The sequence below is a fragment of the Pteronotus mesoamericanus genome, unplaced genomic scaffold (assembly GCF_021234165.1).
Source record: "Pteronotus mesoamericanus isolate MK-2021 breed Mesoamerican mustached bat unplaced genomic scaffold, CSHL_Meso_final contig_221, whole genome shotgun sequence".
In the NCBI taxonomy this organism is placed as follows: domain Eukaryota; kingdom Metazoa; phylum Chordata; class Mammalia; order Chiroptera; family Mormoopidae; genus Pteronotus; species Pteronotus mesoamericanus.
This window is the reverse complement of record NW_026555092.1, coordinates 3,349,094-3,368,333: the sequence shown is the minus strand read 5'-3', so window position 1 is coordinate 3,368,333 and position 19,240 is coordinate 3,349,094. Positions and strand designations below refer to the sequence as shown.

Below are 19,240 nucleotides of genomic sequence, written 5' to 3'. Positions count from 1 at the left end.
ATGGGGATAAAAAGAGTGCAAGTCTCCGAGGGGTGTTGTGAGGCTCAGGGGAGATGCCCAAGAGCTTGGAGCACAACACGCAGTAGGTTCTCATAAATATTGATCATCACCTCCACCACCATTTTTTCTTTCTATCTTAAAAAAAATTTTTTTTAATTCTTTAAAAAAAATTACCCTCGGCCTGGGTAATGTACTTTATTTATTTATTTATTTTTAGAGAGAGGAAAAGGAAGGGAGAAAGAGAGGGAGAGAAACATTGACGCATGGCCTCTCACACACCCCCAGCGGGGACCTGGCACACAACTTAGGAATGTGGCCTGACTGGGAATCAAACCGTTGATCTTTTGCTTTACAGGCTAGCACTTAATCCACTGAGCCACACCAACTAGGGCTATCTTTTTGGAACTTTTTATCACCACTATGTTAATAGTGTCTCTGAAGTCCTGTGAAATAGGCTGAGTGGGAGCATTACCCATATCTGAGGGTTGAGACGTGAAGCAGCAGTTCACTCAGGGTCACTTAGGAAGTGCACAGTGGGACTTGAATCGGGGCCTCCTTGTCACTCTTTGCTGGGAAGATGAGTGAATCATATAGTCGATATTTATTACCTACATTCCACATGCAAAATCAGGTCCTAGATGCTGAGGGGTGTTCAGATAGAGTTCTTACCTTTAAGGGAGCTTAGAACCTAACTAATAAACAGGGTATGAAAACAAAGCCTTGTTTGTTGAGGTAGAACACTCTAAGGGTTGAAAGTGTAAGAAAAACCCTGGTAAAGGGGAGTAAGGCAAGGAAAGCTTCCTGGAGGAGTTGAAGGACCAATGAAATAGGTAGATTGGAGTGAGGGATCTGTGTACAGGAGATGACAGAGAAGTAACCACGGCTACCATTTCTTGAGGTTCCTTATGAACCAGGTTTTATGTTGAGAGCTTTACATGCATGATCTCATGAAATTTTCCCAGAATTCTACAAGATGGTTGTTACTAGGGATGAGAAAACTTGGTTTACAAAACTTGCGTGGGGTCACACAGCTAGTCAAGTGATAGGGCCTAGGTTTAAACTCAAGGCTGTCTACAAAGTCTGGGCTCTTAGTCACCATGGATTATTGCCACCTCAGCCTCACTATCTGAGGATGAGGACTAAGCATTAAGCTGGGAACTGACTCTGAATGGCTACAAATGCCAAGCTCAGACATGCAAAAAAAATCACATGGCACCAGGAAGGAATCAGCAGACCTAGAATTTAGCAGCAGCTTTGGGCAGCATTGCCATTCACTAGCCAAGGTCACGTCTCTGAGCCACAGCATCTCTTAACTGGAGAGAAGAGGAATGTAAGTGGATTATCAACAATAAAAGTTTTGAATAAAGGAGGGAGGCTCTTGTGACAAAAGGATTGTTTAGGAGAAACCTGGAGATTTTCAAGTATTTACTGGGTGTTGGGCTCTGGGAATACAACTGTGAAAAAGACAGAGCTCTGAACCCTGGACCCCCACCCCCATACCTGCAAGGGGCAGGGCACAGGGCACAGCTTGGAAGAATTGAGGAGGAACCTTTTACTGGAACAAACGAGGGCTGAGGAGCTGGCCTGTCCCAGGTTGGACTGCCAGTTCTCAAATCAGCAAATCTCTCCATGTGACCTGAGGCAAGTTACCCATCCTCTAACACTCTACATCTTTACCAGGAAGATCCTTATTACTCTTCCCAGGAATTTGTTGTATTAAATTCAAAACAATGCATGTAATCATCTAGCAGCGGCTCGGCAACTGTAGGCGCTCAATAGACGTTAGCATGCCCCTGCTAAGAGGTATGTTAGGCTCCGTCCCTCGGCCGCGGCCCCCCTCGGCCCCCAAGAAAGAGAACAGATTCCTGGCCTTCACTTTATCAAGATAAGGATAGAAATGCATATATGCTAGCTAAGCAACCTGCCAACAAACAATAGACCCTCGACCTGGGTAATGTACTGCTGGGGCTGGGTTCAGGTCAAGACTGCGTTTCCGACCCACCCCCAGGGAATTCGGGCCCATTCCCCGGGGCGCTCCGCAGTGCTCAGGTGCTTCTCTGCACATTACCGGAACCACCCTCCCAGTCTGTTTCAAGAGCGACAGCAGGTGTGACTGTCTCTTTAAGCAGCCAAACTCCTCCTGTAATCACCGCCTAGGGGATGGGTCCTTTCCGGGAGGTGGAGCCTAAGCTTGTTGCAGCGACCAACGGAAGCGCGGCATTTTCCGCGGGAGATCCGAATTTCGCGGCACGCAGTTTGGCGCTAAAAAAAAAAGAAGAAGAAAAAAAAGAGGCAGAGAAAGGCTCAGGGACTGCAGAGCGAAGCGAGAGTCAGTGCAATCGGTCCTCCTACCCTGTCCGAGCGCATCACGTCTCGGTCGAGCCCGCGGGTACGCCAGAGACCCCTAGGCGCTGCACCCTAAGCGCCGAGGCCTCCGGGGGCGTGGGGCCGTCGCGGGTCGCGGCCGCCCTTGGGGCGGGGCAGCCCCTGGCTGTGCAGCAGTCCCAGCCGCGGGGCGATCTCCAAGCAGGGATCTCCAAGCGCTGCTCAGTTCGGCCCTGGGCCAGGAGGGGAGGGTCCGGCCTTACCCGGCAGGCGTCCATTGGCGGCTTCCCCCAGCCTCCGCACCATGCCGCGGGCCGTGTGAGCCACCGCTGGCTCCGGAGTCCGCTGGTGCCCGCCGGCGCGCCAGGGGAGGGGGCTCTGCGCTCGCCATGCTGCGAGGGCCCCGGGCCCTGGCTCCGGCCGCTGGGCCGACCCTGAAGGGGCTGCCCGTGATGAGCCCCACCGAACTGTGGCCGTCCGGCCTCGGCAGCCCCCAGCTGTGCCCGGTCACCACCACCTACTACGCCCCGCTGTACCCGCAGACTGTGCCTCCGGCCGCGGTGCCCGGCACCTGCCTCGACGCCACCCCCCACGGACCGGAGGGCCAAGCTGTGCGATGCGTGCCGGCTGGCCGGCTGCCGGTAATTCTGGGGACCCTTTCTACAATCTCCCTAACCGCTTCCCCTTATGCTTTCCTGGTGTGGTCAAGGAGAGAGAGGCGCCTGGGACCCAGTCTGAATGAAGCAGGTCGAGTTTGGGGAGGAAGAAGGGGAGTTTCCAGCTTCCAGAACAATCCACCCCCCCCCCCCCCCGGTGGAGAAGAGCCCTTCATTTTCAAACGTGGGGTAAAATAACATTGGAATGGAGTGGAATGAACATTGGATTGGGAATGTCGAGATCCAACCCACCACCCCTAGTGCACTTTGTGACCTTGGGGAAGTCCAGGGAGCCAACTTTGTTGTCATTCATTCATTCTTCATTCATCGTTTGGCTCAGTAACCAGTGCTGGGCTCCTGCTATTGTGCCAGCAGAGAGCTAGGTCTGCAGATACAGTAAGGACTTAAAAATGGGTGTGTGTAAGGGAGGGTGGTTAGGTCTTCTCAGTCCAATATGGCTTGGACAGACTCCAAATCTCCTATTCCAGCCAACTTCTTCCTAATTATGTGCTCTGGGTTCTCCCCCAGGCCCAGTCTTCCCTCCCAGACAGCCAGTAGCAGGTGCAAGTTGGGGGCAGCTCGCTGGGGTTCCTGTTCAGATTGACTGTTCCCTCCTTAAGCCCCCAAGCCTGTTGCCAGGGAGAGCCCCAAGTGCGGTGGCACTGGGCTCAAGGGTGTGTTTTGTGGGAGTGGAATTCCTGGCTGGAGCTCATGAGAATCTAAACAACCATAGGGTGAGGGTGGGGTGGGAAAAGCCCTTGGGGAACTGGGGGATGGTGGTTGGAGAGCCTGGTTTCTGGTCTTAACTGCCACTGATTCACTGTGTCCTCGGACAAATCTTAGCTTCTGTTTCATTTTCCTGAAAATGTGTGTGTGCTTGGAGTAGCTGTGGAGCTAACTCATCTCAGGCCACTTCCAGCTCCAGGTGCTGGGTTTTGGAAGCAGGCTGCAGGGAGTGGGGTTGTAGGCTTGCTTAGTTGTGAGAGATGAATAAGTGCAGGTATAGGGGTAAGACCATGCCCCTGGAGGCACCTGGTCAGACCCACGTCGGTCACCAGGCGCAGACCCCAGCCATGTATGGATGCAGGCAGAGCCCTCACTCCCTGCTACTGGAATCCTGCTTTGCCCACATTCAAGGCTTTAACCTACCCAGAGCCGCTTCCTGAGTGTTATTTCCAGCTAGGCAGGAGAAGGCAGGAGAGCTAGTCCCATTTTACAGGCCAAGCAGTCAGGACTAGCTGGGACTAGGTATCTGTCTTGTGTTCAGCATTTTACAGCCTAAAACAGTTTTGAATCCTGTGAAGTAGAAGGCAGTAGGGGGAAACTGAGGCTCAGAGAGGGGATATGACCTGTCCAAGGCCATACAGGGAGATGTATGAGGCATGGGCAGGTGGTCATCAGTCTCTTCTCTGCAGCCTTGACTTTCCCTCGTACTGGCTGACTTAGAAGCTGGGGGCATTCCGGGAAGGGGCTCAGTGGTTGGCCCTGTCCCCTCTGGCCAGCTGCTTTCAGGAGTCCAAGCAGAGTTTCAGTAACAGCTGTGGTTTTGAACTGCTTCCCTCCCAGAGGAGCCTGAGTGCATCTGTTTGTACCTCCCTCCAAGAGGGGCTCAGTAATCACAGCAAGAATGGCTCTCTTTTACTGAGTGCCTGCGAGGTGCCAGGCACTGCTTGGCACTCTTCACATTCGTTATCTTGGTTGAGATGCCTGGGATGAGGCATCTTACAGATGAGGAAACTGAGCAGAGGCGTGAAGCCACTTTTCCAAGGAACAAGCCAAGAAGCGGTAGAGTGGTCTTGCAAAAGACCACCCTAAGGGCCTACCAGGCCCAGAGCTCCCTCTTTCCTGTCAGCCCTCAGATGCCCGGTGCCCCTGGCCCTGTGAGCAGGCCTTGGCCCCCTGCTTACTCATTTTACCAGGGTGTGACCTGGAGCAGTTCCAAACCCAACCCTGGGTGTGGTCGCTTGCTTTGTGGCCAGGCTGCAAAGTGCAGGGTGAACAGGATTTGTCAGTGAGCTGCTGTTTAAAGGGACCTCAGGCACTGCCCAGGGATGGCAGAATGAAGGCCAGAGGCTGGGTCCCTGCACTCCCTGTCTAGTGCTTTTCCCACCACTCTCCGGAGAAGGCTTGGGACGACCGTCTGTTGAGTCTCTGCTCCGACCAGGCACTGCATCATTGTCTTTGACACCTGCAGGAACCTGTGAAGGGGGTGGGATTCTGCAATGTTCTCTTCCTTTTAATTTCTCTCTATTTTCCAAATTTCCTCTGAGAACCATGAAAGAAAGTGAGCATTTTGATGAACAACTCTGCAAGGTGGGTGGGGTGAGGAAACGCAAGCTCAGGGAGTCAAGGCAGTGAATCCCCAGCTGGGACCTGGAAGTGAGGCTCTCAAGTAAGGCCTTTCACTTGCTCCTACCCCCGCTGTCCAGCTTAAGACTGGGTGCTCAGAGGCCTGGCTCCACTCCCTGTGTGACCTTGGGCAAGTCGCCTCCCCTCCCCTGAGCCCCAGTTTCCTCACCTTGCTGCCCCAAGAGGGGGTGGTGTCTGGCTCCCTCACTCCTGGGGCTGCCAGAGGAAGGGCCTCTGCTCTGCTCCCTGAGGACTGGCTGGGTGGCTTCGAATTTTAGCCAGGCTTTTAGGAGACAGCCAAAGGGGCTGCCTCAGAGGGCCCAGGTTAGAGCCAGCCTGGCCTCTGGGTGTGGTCCCAGATATTTGCTCTTGGCAACCTCTGTCTTTCCAGCTTGCCTCTGAACATTTCCCTTCTGGTGCTTCTGGCACTTTAGTGACGGCAGCTCCCGAGTGAGCAAAGAGCAAAGCACTTCGCTGGCAGAGGCCGAGTGGGTTACCCCCCGTACTTTACAGGCAGGATTTGGGAGGTGAACTTACTTGCTCAGCTCCCCCAGCTAAGAAGTGGGGTCGGAGAGCTGGATGGGAACCCCCGGTGGCCTGGCTCTGAGGCTTGTGCTCGGCCTCTCCTGGGTCCTCCTCCTGTGCTTGTCCTCTGCTGCTGTGCTCTGCAGGCCCAGGAACATCCATGCGCTGGCCTTTTTCTGGGCAGTGCACAAAGGTATCAGAGAGATGCCCTTGGGTGGGGGACACTTTGTGCTCTGGGACTCAGAGTGCAGAATAAGGGTGATTGAGAGTGAGAAGGGAGGGGACTGGTGTGTGTAAAGTAAAGTGATGGAGGCAGGTGGGTATAGCCAGGCCTTGGCCCCTAGTCCAGCAGATTCTGAAGGAACGTGTGTGGGATGGAGCTGAGGAAGCCTGGTACATACATGGCTTTGGAATCAGGCAGACCTGGGTTCAGACTGGCTCCTCCCATGTGCTCCCAGACTGGGCACATGGCTTAGCCTCTCTAGTCTCTGCTTCTCTACCAAGAGAGATTGCCAGTACTGATGTCGCAGCTCTGAGGAGCACAGGACAGGCTCTTCACGGGTACTCTGTTCAAGGTCCTCCCCTACTTCTCCCCACTCTGCGGGCGGTGAGGTTCTTCCTGGAGTGTTCTGTGAGCTCAGCAGGATCAGGCTCCTGTCGGGTAGGGAGGTCGTTGGGGTTGGGGAGATTCTGGTTGCCCCACCCCTGCCTCAGGTAGAACTCAGCCTGACTTCCCTTCTTTGCCCTGCCCTTAACGTTCCTTCTGAGGAATGGATGAAGGATTCTGGGATCAATAACCTTGATCAGGATTGATAAAGGCCTTGGAGCTCACCAAGTCTCAGTTACTTTAGCTGTAAAATGGGGATTAGTGGTGCTGGGAAGATTCAGTGAGGCGATGAATGTTGGGGCTTATACCAGGGCATGTGGAAGTTTTCAGCGAAAGATTGGGCCTTTCTCTAGAGCAGGCCACCTTCCCTAGAATCTAAGATGTCACCAGCTGGGATATTCGAAAAGGAATATTCCAAAGAGACTTCAGGAGGTGTTTGGATCATGTCCAGGTCTGGGCAGGTGTGGAGGAGAGAAATATCATATTCAGACTCCTGAAACCAAGGAATGGTACTCCTCACATCAATCCAGGAAGACTCCCTGGAGGAGGTGGAATGGGGCACTGCAGCACAAAGGAGAGCTTAGAGCAAGAACTGTCAGCACCTCCTACACCTGTCAGCCCAGCTGTGCTCGGTAGCGGTTAGAAGTCTCAGCCCTGCCGAGCATGACCTCACTACAAAAGGTTAAAATAGGCCTCTCTGTCCCAACTGGGGTCGGGATGACTGGTTGGGACAGAAAATAGAAGAAAATAGGCTCAGTGACCCCCAGAAGTGTGTGCCGAGGAAGAGGCTGAGATTGGATTTTAGAGTAGGGACTCCGTGTTTCCTGAACAACTACTGTGTGCTGAGCCACGGGCTGAGCAGTACGGGGCTTATCTTCTTGAATTCTTACAACGGCCCCTTGATGGAGGTATTTTTCTGCCCCACTTTACAGAGGAGGAAACAGGTTCCTAGTCGTGGGGCATTTCTCCAAGTCTTGTGTGCCTGTGAAGGAGCTGGGAGGTGCAAGCAGAGGTCTCTGACTCCAGTGCCCCAGTGCCCTAGCCCTGCCCCTGCCCAGCTCTAACCAGGAGTGAGGCCCCTTCCGGGCCAGCGCAGCTTCTGGGCCTAACTGGGGCCGGGTGGCAATGGGGTGTAGAGGAGCAGATGGGTCTGTGGTTTGATTTCCCCAGCAGGTGTTTCCCAAGCTTGGCGGGAACAGGGAGGGGGAGCAGGGTGACCTCAGCTGCTTGTCCTTAAGACATAGGGGAAGGATTCATTGTCTGCCCCTCTCCGCTAAGAAAGAATGGCAAATGGAGTCTATTCAGGAGGCCCTGGAGCCCTTGAGCTGAAGCCCAAACATAGGGGTGGGGGGTGTTTGCACTGCTTCCCAGTGTGGGCACCTCCCTGGGTTGTGGCACCAATCCAGGAAGTCCCCTGGGCCTGGGCGGATGCCCAGCCCCACCCTGATAAGGGACAGCTGTGGGGCTGTGATGGGCACCCAGCCTGGCTAGGCCAGCTGCTTGGGGGGGGGGCACTCTCCCCAGTCTGTGGTTTAGGCCCCACCCACTCCTTCCTGCATCATCCTGTGTACATTGGGGGGAGGGGGCAGATGTAGAAGTGACCTTGTGGCCTGTTACTAAGGAACTCTGAGCTCTTGGCCAGGCTAACTTTGGTATGGTCTCAAGTGCCTGGGCCTCAGAGATGGGAGTGTGGTGTGCCTCTCAGAAAATAGGACTTCCTTCCCCTGAAAGGTCACTTGTCAGGTCATTGATATCTCCTCACCAAGTACAGTGATGTTTCACCAGGACTGGGGGTAAACTGAGGTGGGAAGTGGCTGCTGGTGGCCTCAGTGCTTTGGCCCCAGGCCGGGGAAAGGCTGCAGGAGGAAGGATTCTCAAACTCTGCCTCTTCCCCTCCTCTCTCTCCAAGGCCAAAAGGAAGCTGGACCTGGAGGGGATCGGGAGGCCCGCGGTCCTGGAATTCCAGACCCCCAAGGGGAAGTGCATCCGAGTGGATGGCCTCCCCAGCCCTAAAAGTAAGTTGTGCTGGCGGGGCCGCTGGGGGCAGACTCAGGAGACTTGGGGGCGGGGGGGGGCCAGGGGCAGAGGGCAGCAGCCCTGCCCAAATCATCAGGTGCAATATTTGTGGCACACTTCCTGGAGTAGAAAACAGTGCCTGTGCGCTCTCTCAGTGGATCCTGCCAGGCAGGTCGGGGTGCCCGCCATTGACTGAAGAAGCAACTTGAGACCCAGAGCCTGAGTGTCTTGCCCAAGGTCACCCGGCTGGTACGCGGGGTCAGAGCCCCAAGCCAGCCTTGCACTGCTTCCCTCACACCTCTGCCCTGGGGTTCGAAATATGATGACCAACAAATTTTGTTGGGAGCTTACTGTTTCAGAAGTTTCTTTAGTTTAATCTGACCTTTTCTAAAAGAGAGAATCCAGCTCAGAGAGGAGTAGGTTCCTCCTCCCACATGCAGACAGAGAGCTAAATAAGTGATTCGGCGGGGAATGGAGCTGGGATTAACCCAACCCATGCTACCTCAGAGTTTTTGCTGCCTTAACTTTCTAAAGCTAAGCTGGAGAGATGTTTCCACCTTGTTATTTGCAGTCATCCTAGTTAGAGTGGGAGTTTTAACACCTGTGTTAGGAGCGAACGCTAATTTTGGCGGTCAGAGACCCGATAAAGAAGGTATGTGACTGGGTGGGAAGCGACAGGGTCAGGAATTTGGAGGTCCAGGCAGAGCTGTGTCCTGACCTGACATGACTGGCCACTCCTCTCCTGTGCACCTTAGTTGTCTCATCTGTAAAATGAGGTACAGCTAGAGCAGGAGTAGCACCAGAGTTTCCTTTCCTGTTGGTTGGTAGAAGCTGCTCAGAGCTCTTTATTGCAGGATCCTAAGAGCGTTGATCAATTAGTGATGCTTGCCGTGGACGCAAAAGTTGGAAAAGGAGCCTGTGTGCCAAATATTTGTCATCTTCATGTTAAGGGACCGTAAGGTCCCCTTCTAGAGGAATCTGAGACTCTCTAAAACTCAGTTTCCTGAACTAGTTTGGACACTAACTTGCTATATGACTTGCAAGACACTTGATTGCAAAAGTTCTTTTGTGGTTTAAGATGCTGCAGCTGAGATGTGGTCTTGTGACATCAGCTTCATTAACAAAGGGATCTTTTTCATGAACCTGCCCCACTGGAGCACATAGAAAGAGAAGGCAAGTCTGTAAGAATGTTCTCAAATCCAAGTTTGTCATTCACTCCCTATCCTAGCTCCAAATTTCTGACCTACCTGGCAGGATAGGATAATGATTAAGAAGGAAGACTGAGAGTCACAGTGCCTGGGTTTAAATTCCAGCTTTGCCACTTTCTGGCCGAGTGAGGAGAGCATGTAACTTAACCTGTCTGTGCCTCAGTGTTCCCATCTATAAAATGGTTATGCACTGAATTTATAGGACGTCGTAGGGATTAAATTTGTTATACATGGAAGGTGGCCTACACCCAGTAAGCGTTTGTTGTCCTTGTCGGTGGTGGTGATGTGGCTGCCCTAAGCTCTGTTGGCAAGGTGCTTGCTCTGCACCAGGAGTTAGGACACTCGGTTTCCAGCCCTGACACTGCCCTTGACTGTGAGACCTTAAGCAAGTGACTTTCCCTCTCTAGGTATGAGGCTCCCTCTTCGGACAATGGTAGCAAATGACTCCTTGCCTCCTAGTGCTCCGTAGCTGGAAAGTGGGTGCACACATGAACGGTGGTACTGAATGGGTCCAGATCAACGAAGGGGGCTCCCCAGGCTGGCCTTCTCTCAGCACTGACTGGGCCTCTTTCCTCCTCAGCACCCAAGTCCCCTGGGGAGAAGACACGGTACGACACGTCGCTGGGGCTGCTCACCAAGAAGTTCATTTACCTCTTGAGTGAGTCCAAGGATGGGGTCCTGGACCTGAACTGGGCTGCTGAGGTGCTGGACGTGCAGAAGCGACGCATCTATGACATCACCAACGTGCTGGAGGGCATCCAGCTTATCCGCAAGAAGGCTAAGAACAACATCCAGTGGGTGTAAGTGCCTGAGGCTGATGGCACCTATGGGTGCACATGCTGGGGGACGGAACCAGGAGCAATATTCAGTGGGTGTGAAAGTCGGGGGTGGGGCTGAGAGTAACATCCAATGGGCACAAGTGCTAAGAGCCGACCAAGAGCCACATCCAATAGGCTTATATGCGGGGGCGGAGCCAATGTGTCTAGGAATGGAGCGTAAGAGCAGGTATATAGCTGGAGTAGTACTGGGAGAGCATGGCGCGGGCAGGGTGGAGAATGCTTTCTAGGATGTGTAAAGGCCTAAGAGCACTGCATCTTGAGCCAGGAATCCCAAGATTTCCCATCTAGTGTAGGAAAGTCCCCTGGTTGCTGAGCCGTAGTAACCTAGACTCCTTCCAGCTCAGAGATATAAGGGCTCCACATTCCTCTTCTCACTTCTACAAGATTTTAAAGAGCAGACCTGCAGCCCTGGCATGAACCCTAAGAGACCCCAGGCTGGGGTGGGGGGGGGTTCAGGACTGAGGTCATTTCTAGCTCCCTGCCATTTGGCGGGGGAGGCTGGGGCATAGGGTCGACAGAATTGAAAGCCTCCCATAAGTGGGATCAGGCTCTGACTTGTTTCTTTTCCCTAGGCCAACCCCCAAAGGTCAGGGTTCAATTCCTGGCAGCTACCTGGGAGCTGGACAGGACTGCTGCTTTGCACAGCCCAGGAGCACCATCGTAGGCCACGTGAATGGCCTCACCTCGGGGTTGTGCACTTTCTTTGCAGTTGAGCACAGCAGCCCTCGGGTTGGGGTCCCTAGGTGTGGACTAAGACTGACACTGGGGGGCTGCTCTGTTCCCAGAGGCAGGGGAATGTTTGAAGACCCCAGTGGGCCCAGGAAGCAGCAGCAGCTGGGGCAGGAGCTGAAGGAGCTGATGAGTACGGAGCAGGCCTTGGACCAGCTCATCCAGAGCTGCTCGCTGAACTTCAAGCACCTGACCGAGGACAAGGCCAACAAGAAATATCCTCTTTGGTTGGGAGAAGGTTGTCGGGAGGTTGGGACCTGCTGCCTGCTCACATCTGTCCAGAGTTGACGCAGTACCTCCCTCAGGGCCTGGCATATCTGTTTTTTCCTTTCTGGGTGGCTTTTCCTCTTGATTCTACTGAAGTTACTGTCCCATAGTAAAAGTAAGACAATATTTCTTTAAATGCAAAATGGAGAAAAGAAAGAAATAGCTGCCACCACAACATAGCCATTGTTTTCCAACTTTACAGAGGTTGTTTTGAATATAGTGTGTGACTGCTGTGCATGACATTTTATATCCTGCTTCTCTCCACTTAGTATATTACCATAGACAATTTTTATGTGGTTACAAATCCTTCCTTCCTATTTGGTTGATCTATATGAAATTATTGATATTGAACCATTTTTTATCTACAAAAACAGCAGTCTCATATGGTTTAACCTCATATTTAAAGTGCTTTGAGAATGTCCCACTCAGACTGTGCTCTGAGTTTGATAATAAGGCCCAAAATCAACATTTAGATCTATTCTAGATTTCTGCTTTTATGAAACAACACAACAATGGATGCCTTTGTATGTAGAACATTTTCCTCCTTTCTTTTACTTATTTCTCTGCAACTAGGATTGAAATGATGAGGTCACAGAGCATGGGCTTTGTTAAGGCTTTTTATATGTTTTTCCCAAATAGTTTCACCATCTAATTGGTTTTTTTTTTGCATATGACCTTATATTTTTTGGAAGGATGCTGGGCATTGTGAGAGATTTAAAGCAATAAGACGTGCCTTTCGGCCTTCTCTAGTTTGAGAGAGGAAGCCTTTATGTAAAAAATTGATAAAAGGCATCATTTAAAGAAAAATGATTTATACCCTCATTTGCTTTCTAAAGAGATCCGAAGTACCTTATGCTATTAAAAGAACAGGTTACGGCTTGGGGTCATTTCTAAGCCGTATAAGGCGTGAGGAAAAATGTTCAAAGGCTTAGGGGACAGGGACGGGATCCCTGCCTGATGGACTGAGAGTGTGGATTTTGACTTCCCTTGACTCTCCTGCCCCCTACACTGGCCTATGTGACTTACCAGGACATCCGTGCTATTGGCACCTTTAAGGAACAGACAGTGATCGCTGTCAAGGCCCCTCCGCAGACAAGACTGGAAGTGCCCGACAAGAGCGAGGTGAGAGGGGGCAGCATTCAGTGGAAAGGAGGCTTAGGAGGGCCCCGGGCAGCTCTGCAGGCCCTGTCCCTGGCGCTGCCCGACCCCAAGGTTCCCCAGTCCTTGCTGGTGTCCACGGCAAGATCTGAGCTGAGGCAGAAAGGACAGAAGCTGGAAAGGGTGACAGATTCTGGCCTGAGAAAAACCTCTGCTTCTGGTTCCTCTCTGCATCCCACCAGCCCTGCGTCCCTGCACACAGCGCTGTTGGTACTCACCATTATGCTTTCACACTAACCATGCTGTTCGAGATTAAAGACCAGAATCCTTAACACCCGCTGCGAGGCCCGCTGTGCTCTGACCTCACCAACCTCCTCTTGGATGCCACCGCCCCCCACCCCGTCCCTTCTTTGCTTCAGCCACCCTTCTGCCTGCAGTTTCCCCACCACAGTAAGCTTGTCCCCAGTACAGGACCTCCACACGTGCTCTTCCCTCCAGCTGAAATACTCTTCCCACTCTCCACCTGGTTTACTGCCATTGAGCCTACAGGTCGCAACTCAAACATCACTTCCACCCAGAAGCCTTCCCTGATCACCCCCAGACTTCATAACCATCAGTGTTTTCCCACCACACCTAGCCTCCATTTGCCAGGATATCTTGGTGCTTACATGGCTGTGTCTGCTTCGTCCGTTAGACTGTAAAGGCCCTAGAAATACTTTTCTCTCATGTACCCCCAACCAAGAGCCCAATAAGGGCTCAAGAAATAACTCATTTAATGGAAGGACATCAAGATAAGTAAGGCCCTGCCTTCACTGCCTTGGAGGAGCTAGGAACCTAAAAGAGAAAAGACTCGAGCAAGCAGCGATTCATAGACTGAAGATGGGCTTAGAGGGCCAGGAGAAAGGGAAGTTGGAGGAAGCCCCCATAGGTGGTGACAGTTAAACTGGGTCCTAAAGAATGAATAGGATTTTTAAAAATTAAGCCCTTTATTTATTTCCATATAGTTGGTATACAATATTATATTAGTTTCAGGTGTACAATATAATGACTCGACAGTTGTACGCCTTACTATGTGATCGCCACACTAAGTTTAGTAATCACGTGTCACGGTGCAAACTTCTCTCAATATTACTGCACAGGACTCTTGCCGAGTGCAGTAGGGGGAGGAGGGCACTGCACAAGCCCCGGCCTGGAGAGCCGAGTGCAGCCGGAGCGGCAGGTGTGTAGTAGGCAAGAGGCAGGCGGAAAGCCATGTATCAGGACTCACGGTTGCACGTCACAGACAAGTCCAGCTGGCTTCAGTGAGGGGGAAGGGGGAAACAATGGAGGTTGCAGGCCAGGCTGGCCGCAGGGGCTCGCCTTACGGCTTTAAGCCCCCCTCATGCTCTCCATCTCTCACTCCGCCATTCTCTGTGCTGACTCTGCTCACAGGTGGGCTCTCCCGTTGTGGCAAAAACAGCTTTTATGTTACCAGCTCAGCAAGCCCAGTGGGAATGGAGCATCCATTGCCAGGCCTGCAGCCTGATGCTGGTTGGACTGACCTGAGTCACATGCCATCCTGCCCCAGACACTGTCACTTGGACTTTCTTGTCCTGCATCCCAAGCTCACCCAGTGGAGCTTGAGAGTAGGAGTAAAGGGATTTCCCACAGGAAAATCCAGGCATTCTCCCTAAAAGAAGGGGGCATGGGGGGCGGGCAGACAGGCAGAAGCAGCAGATGTTACATGGGCCAGACGAGCGGGCCTCAGTGCCCAGCTCAGGAGTTGAGCTTGCTCCCGTGAATGGTGGGAGCCACGTGTGTCCGTCCATGTACACGGACCCCTGAGTGAGTGTTCAGCTGCCCAGAGCCATGACCTGGCTTCTCTCCCTCCTCCAGGACAACCTGCAGATATACCTGAAGAGCACGCAAGGGCCCATCGAAGTCTACTTGTGCCCGGAGGAGATGCAGGAACCAGACAGCCCTGCCAAGGAGCCCGTCCCCTCCACGTCCACCCTTAGCCCCAGCCCTGACGGTGCCCAGCCCAGCAGCAGCGCCAACCCTGGCATTCTGGAACCCACAGCCTCCCCAGGTAGGGCCCTCTGTCCGGGGGGACAGGAGGTGGGCAGACCAACTGGCTTTAGTTTCCTCTTCCATGGCAGCATTTGTTGGGTGTCGACCTTCTGGCCAGCGGCAGGGGATACAGTCCTCCCGTGTGTGTGTACTGCACTCCACACTCTGTAAAGCACATGCGCATTGCTGCCCCATTGGCAGGCTGATCCTGCTTCGCAACAGTGGGGGGCTTGGGTTTGAATCCCAGCTCTTCCACTTACCAGCTCTGTGACCTTGGATACATTATTTAACCTCGATTTACCTCAATTTCCTCATCTGTAAGTTGGGCCTAGTAGTTAATAGTATTTACTTCATAGGTTGTTGTGAGAATTAAGTGAGTTAATATGCGAAGAGCACTTAGAACTGTGCCTAGCAATACATGTTACCTGCTGTTATCATGATTATTGCCACTACCAATAGTACTGCTGCTTCTGTGACAGCCATGAACAGCAAAGCTCCTGGCGCTCAGTAAGCCCACAGGAAGTGGAAACTATAGGCTTTTTTTGAGGAAGACTCAACACTTTTGTGAACAGTAATAAGTAAGGTTTTTGAAGCATGACTCTACCAGGTACACCTATTTTCACTTTACTCCTCACAGCAATTCTTGAGGTAGGTTTTATTATACCCAGTTTAGAGATAATAAACTGAGGCAGAGGGGCAATGTGACCTGCCCAAGGTCTCCCAGCTGGGAGACAACAGAGTGGGGTCCTCAGCCTTGATCTCCGCACTCCCAGTCCAGTGCTGTCCCCGCGAGGCACAGAACAGGTCAGGGAAGGGGGTCCCGGCTCAGCCCCAGCTGGGAGGTGGACAGCGCAGCCAAACGCTGCTGCACCTGCGGGAGGTAGAGTGTGGCAGCTGCCAGGGTGTGAAGAGGTAGGAGAGGTCCCCGCGCGCTTCCCAGGGACGGTTGGAGTCCGGAAGGAGTAGGAGCGGGAACCGGCGAAGGCCCCTCCACCAGAATGGTTTTTGCCCTTTCCTGGGACCACACTTCAGGTCAGACTGGCAGGATTCTTGAGGCCGGTGTTCCACTTTTTGTGTTTTTAGTAGCAGAATTTCCTTAAGTAGAACCCCGATGTTTAAACAGATGCAGAGCTAGAACCAGCCTGATGGAAGAGGCATGTTTGGGAGGGTCTATAGAATACATATTGGATTCCATTCTTTCTTTAACTCAAGGATTAAGAAGCTATTGCCTAGAGGCCAAATGTGGCCTGTTTTTTTATGGTTCATGAGCTAAGAATGGTTGTCATATTGTTAGAGTTGTAGGGGGGGAAAAAAAGAAAAGAAAGTGACTGTGACAGAAGCCCAGAGAGGGAAGGTGACTTCCCTAAGGTCACACAGCAAGTCGGTGGTGGAACTTGGGCAACAGCCCAGACTCCCAGCTCTTCTCTAATGATCTCGCCTGTGTCCTGGCCTGGTCTGGGGACCAGGGCTTCTCCCTGCACCAGCCATCTGCCCCTCTGGGCACCTCCCAGTGCCTATCTCCCACTCCAGACCTGTGCCCCACCCTGCTCTTCCTCCTGCTTCTCACTCCGCTGTCAACAAGTGCACAGCTCTCCCAAGTCAGAACCACTTTCACTTCAGTTGTCCTCTGACACCATCCTTCCAGGCTCTGGCATTCTGAGGTAAATCTAAATAAGGCTGACGGCGCAAAAGTTGAGACGGGGAGACTCGCCTGCACCTCACCTCCTCTGACTTGGTGATGGTGGGTGGGTCGCTCTAGCCCCTCTGAGCCTATTCCCGCATCTCTAAAATGGGACACTTAAAACTCCCTCATGGAGAGGGTTTTGGAGATGATACTGGGTGAATGTGATTTTCTAAAAAGCATATGTGCACTGAGCACCTACTGTGTGCAGTTTGGGAGATATAGAAGTGAATACGAGCCATTCAGAGGACAGTGGAGGCTCAGACAGGACAAAGCAATTCCCTTCAGCATGGAAGAAAGAGAGCGAGAGAGAGTGAGTGCGCGTGAGCGAGCTCTGGCCTGCAGCAGAGGCTTTCACACGTGTTATCCCAGCTGCTGCTCCCAGCAATTCACTGAGGTCGATCCTTACTTTTCCTGGTGGTAAAATGGAGGTGCTGGGTCCCACTGCCGGTGAAAGGGGGCTGGGATCTGAGCCCATGTCCTCCCCACTCCCGAGCCAGACCTCTTTCTGTAATACCTGCAGGCCCCTGCAATGTGATAAATGTTTGTCTGTTTGTTTTCGTTTGGATACATTTGATGGACTTCTTTGAGCCTCAGTTTCCTCATCTGTAAGTAGGGGTGACAACACTAACATTTGAGTGTCCCAGGAGGTGAAACATACCCCTCCTTGAGAGCAGAGCTGGGCCCGGGAAGCCCTCGGTGACTAGGGGTCCCTGTGGCTGTTGACAAGGGCAGTGCAGGCCCGGCGCAGGCTTCTGCACACCAGCCGCTCTTCAGCTGCGCTTAGCATTTAATCCTCTCAGCGGCCCTCCGGGGTCTGTATACTCGTCCCCGTCCTAGAGGTGAGGAAACAGAGGCTGAAGCTTAAGTCGCTTGCCCACAGGCGGTCAGGCGCACAGCACAGTTGCATTGTCAGAGCAGTGCTTGGTTGGGCTTTGAGGAATGACTCAAATGGTGAGAGATTCTAGGCATCGGGATATATTGACAGGGGACTTCTGTGCCCTCCTCCACATCTCTGTGTAGGAGATTGCCTTCTTACCTCTATATGACAATGAACTTGGCGCTGGAGGCTAGCTGATGGCCAGTGCAGCAGGAGCAGCTGCGTGGGAAGTGTGGGGGCGGGGCCAGATCGTGCAGGGCCTTCCCAGCCCTGGTCGGAACTTGCATTTTATTCTAAGTCCTTTTTTTTTTCCCCAAAAGAAAGATTTTATTTATTTATTTTGAGAGAAGAGAAGAGAGGTAGAAAGAGAGGGAGAGAAACATCAGTGTGTGAAAGAAACATCATGTCCCCAACCAGGGACATGGCCCACAACCCAGGCATCTGCCCTGACGGGAATCAAACCAGCAACCTTTCGGTTCAGAGGCCAGTGCTCAGTCCTCTGAGCCACACCAGCCAGGGCTCTAAGTTCTTCTTTTTTTTTCTTTTTTTAAAGATTTTATTTATTTGTTTGTTTGTTTTATTTATTTATTTATTTTAGAGAGGGGGAGAAAGAGGGAGGGAAACATCAATGTGTGGTTGCCTCTCATGCACCCCCATCCGGCGACCCTGCCCACACCTCAGGCATGTACCCTGACTGGGAATCAAACCTGTGACCTTTTGGTTCACAGGCTGGCGCTTAGTCCACTGAGCCATACCAGCCAAGGCTCTAAGTTCTTTTTATATCCGCACAGACGGCAAGGGGCAAGAGTTGAAGGAAGGTGGCTGGTCAGGAGGCTCCTGCAGCGGTGTGGGTGAGAGAGGAGGGGGCGGGAAAAGGACCACAACGATGGAAGAGGAGAGAAGTGGGGAGCTTTCAGAATCCACTTGGTTGCCAAGATGCACTTGCTGCTGGATTGGATGCAGGGGAAATGGGCAGGATTCCAGGACTCTTGGGCCTTTGGGCCTAGCCAGCTGAGTGGGTGGTGGTTCATTCATCATGACAGTGAGTGCAGGAAACTCGTGAGAAATTGTACTCTCAAAGGGAGCAGTTACATGGGCGGGTAACTGGAGAGCCACGAGGTCAGGGGCGGATGCTGTGTCAGAGTCAGGGGTTGTTAGATATGTCCCTGTGTGGATGGGAATGATCTAGTAGAGTGAAACTGATGATGCAGGAAAAAGAGAAAATGATTTCGGGGACATCATGGTGAAAGAGGATGGGTTCTGAGAGCAGGAGACCCCACCCACTGGGAGAGGACGGAGGAGAGTATGGGAGACGGAGGGCAGCTGCTAGAGCTGGTGCCAGGACAGGGCGGTGGGCGGGGGGGTGGTGTCCTGCGCCACTAGGTGTGGGGCAGGGCGAGAGAGAAGAGAAGGGTACACGGTCATCCAGGGAACCAGGAGGCTCTCCCTATCCTCTGAGGTCTGACCAAAGGCTTCTGGGCACCAGGGCCAGTCATAACCCTTGTCTGTTTGTCTCCAGCGCCATCGCTGACTCCCCAGCAGGAAGGTGTCCTGCTGCCGCCACCGTCCCTCGTCCCTCTGGAGGCCACTGACAGCATGCTGGAGCTGCCGCACCCGCTTCTGCAGCAGACCGAGGACCAGTTCCTGTCCCCAGCCCTGACAGAGAGCTCCCCTCTGATCAGCTTCTCTCCGCCCTTGGACCAGGACGACTACCTGTGGGGCCTGGATGGGGGTGAGGGCATCAGCGACCTCTTTGACTCCTATGACTTCGGGGACCTGCTGATTAATTGAGCGACGCTGCCCGCCCCCAGCAGCCCCGCCACTGTCTCTACCTCCTCACAGACAGACTGACAGGCCCTCTGCCTACACAGGGACGTTGGACACAAGGTGTTACCCTTAAGCATGGTGGTCTTCTCTCCTTCCTGTCCCCCCAAACCCCTGCACCAGCCGAGGGTGTCTGGGCGGCTTGTGGAGGGTACAGGTGAGGATTGTATCAGGGGATGAGTACTGG

The 19,240-nt window shown here is 52.9% G+C and overlaps 1 protein-coding gene across 1 annotated transcript; it reads left to right on the top strand.

Annotated features, from left to right (window-relative positions):
* The first annotated feature begins 2,714 nt into the window (after positions 1 to 2,714).
* Positions 2,715 to 19,020, top strand: E2F2 (E2F transcription factor 2). The gene is made up of 7 exons (XM_054571467.1): positions 2,715 to 2,966; positions 8,372 to 8,477; positions 10,267 to 10,486; positions 11,311 to 11,469; positions 12,529 to 12,643; positions 14,495 to 14,687; positions 18,749 to 19,020. Exons 1-7 carry the CDS (start codon positions 2,715 to 2,717, stop codon positions 19,018 to 19,020), a joined length of 1,317 nt encoding a protein of 438 aa, XP_054427442.1.
* Positions 19,021 to 19,240: the final 220 nt, after the last annotated feature.

What these genes read in the sequence shown, in the direction of transcription:
- E2F2 (XM_054571467.1), top strand. Translation starts at nt 2,715, where the DNA reads ATGCTGCGAGGGCCCCGGGCCCTGGCTCCGGCCGCTGGGCCGACCCTG. An exon ending in TGCCGGCTGGCCGGCTGCCG is followed by an intron (nt 2,967 to 8,371) that starts GTAATTCTGGGG and finishes TCTCTCTCCAAG; the next exon opens with GCCAAAAGGAAGCTGGACCT. An exon ending in TGGCCTCCCCAGCCCTAAAA is followed by an intron (nt 8,478 to 10,266) that starts GTAAGTTGTGCT and finishes TTTCCTCCTCAG; the next exon opens with CACCCAAGTCCCCTGGGGAG.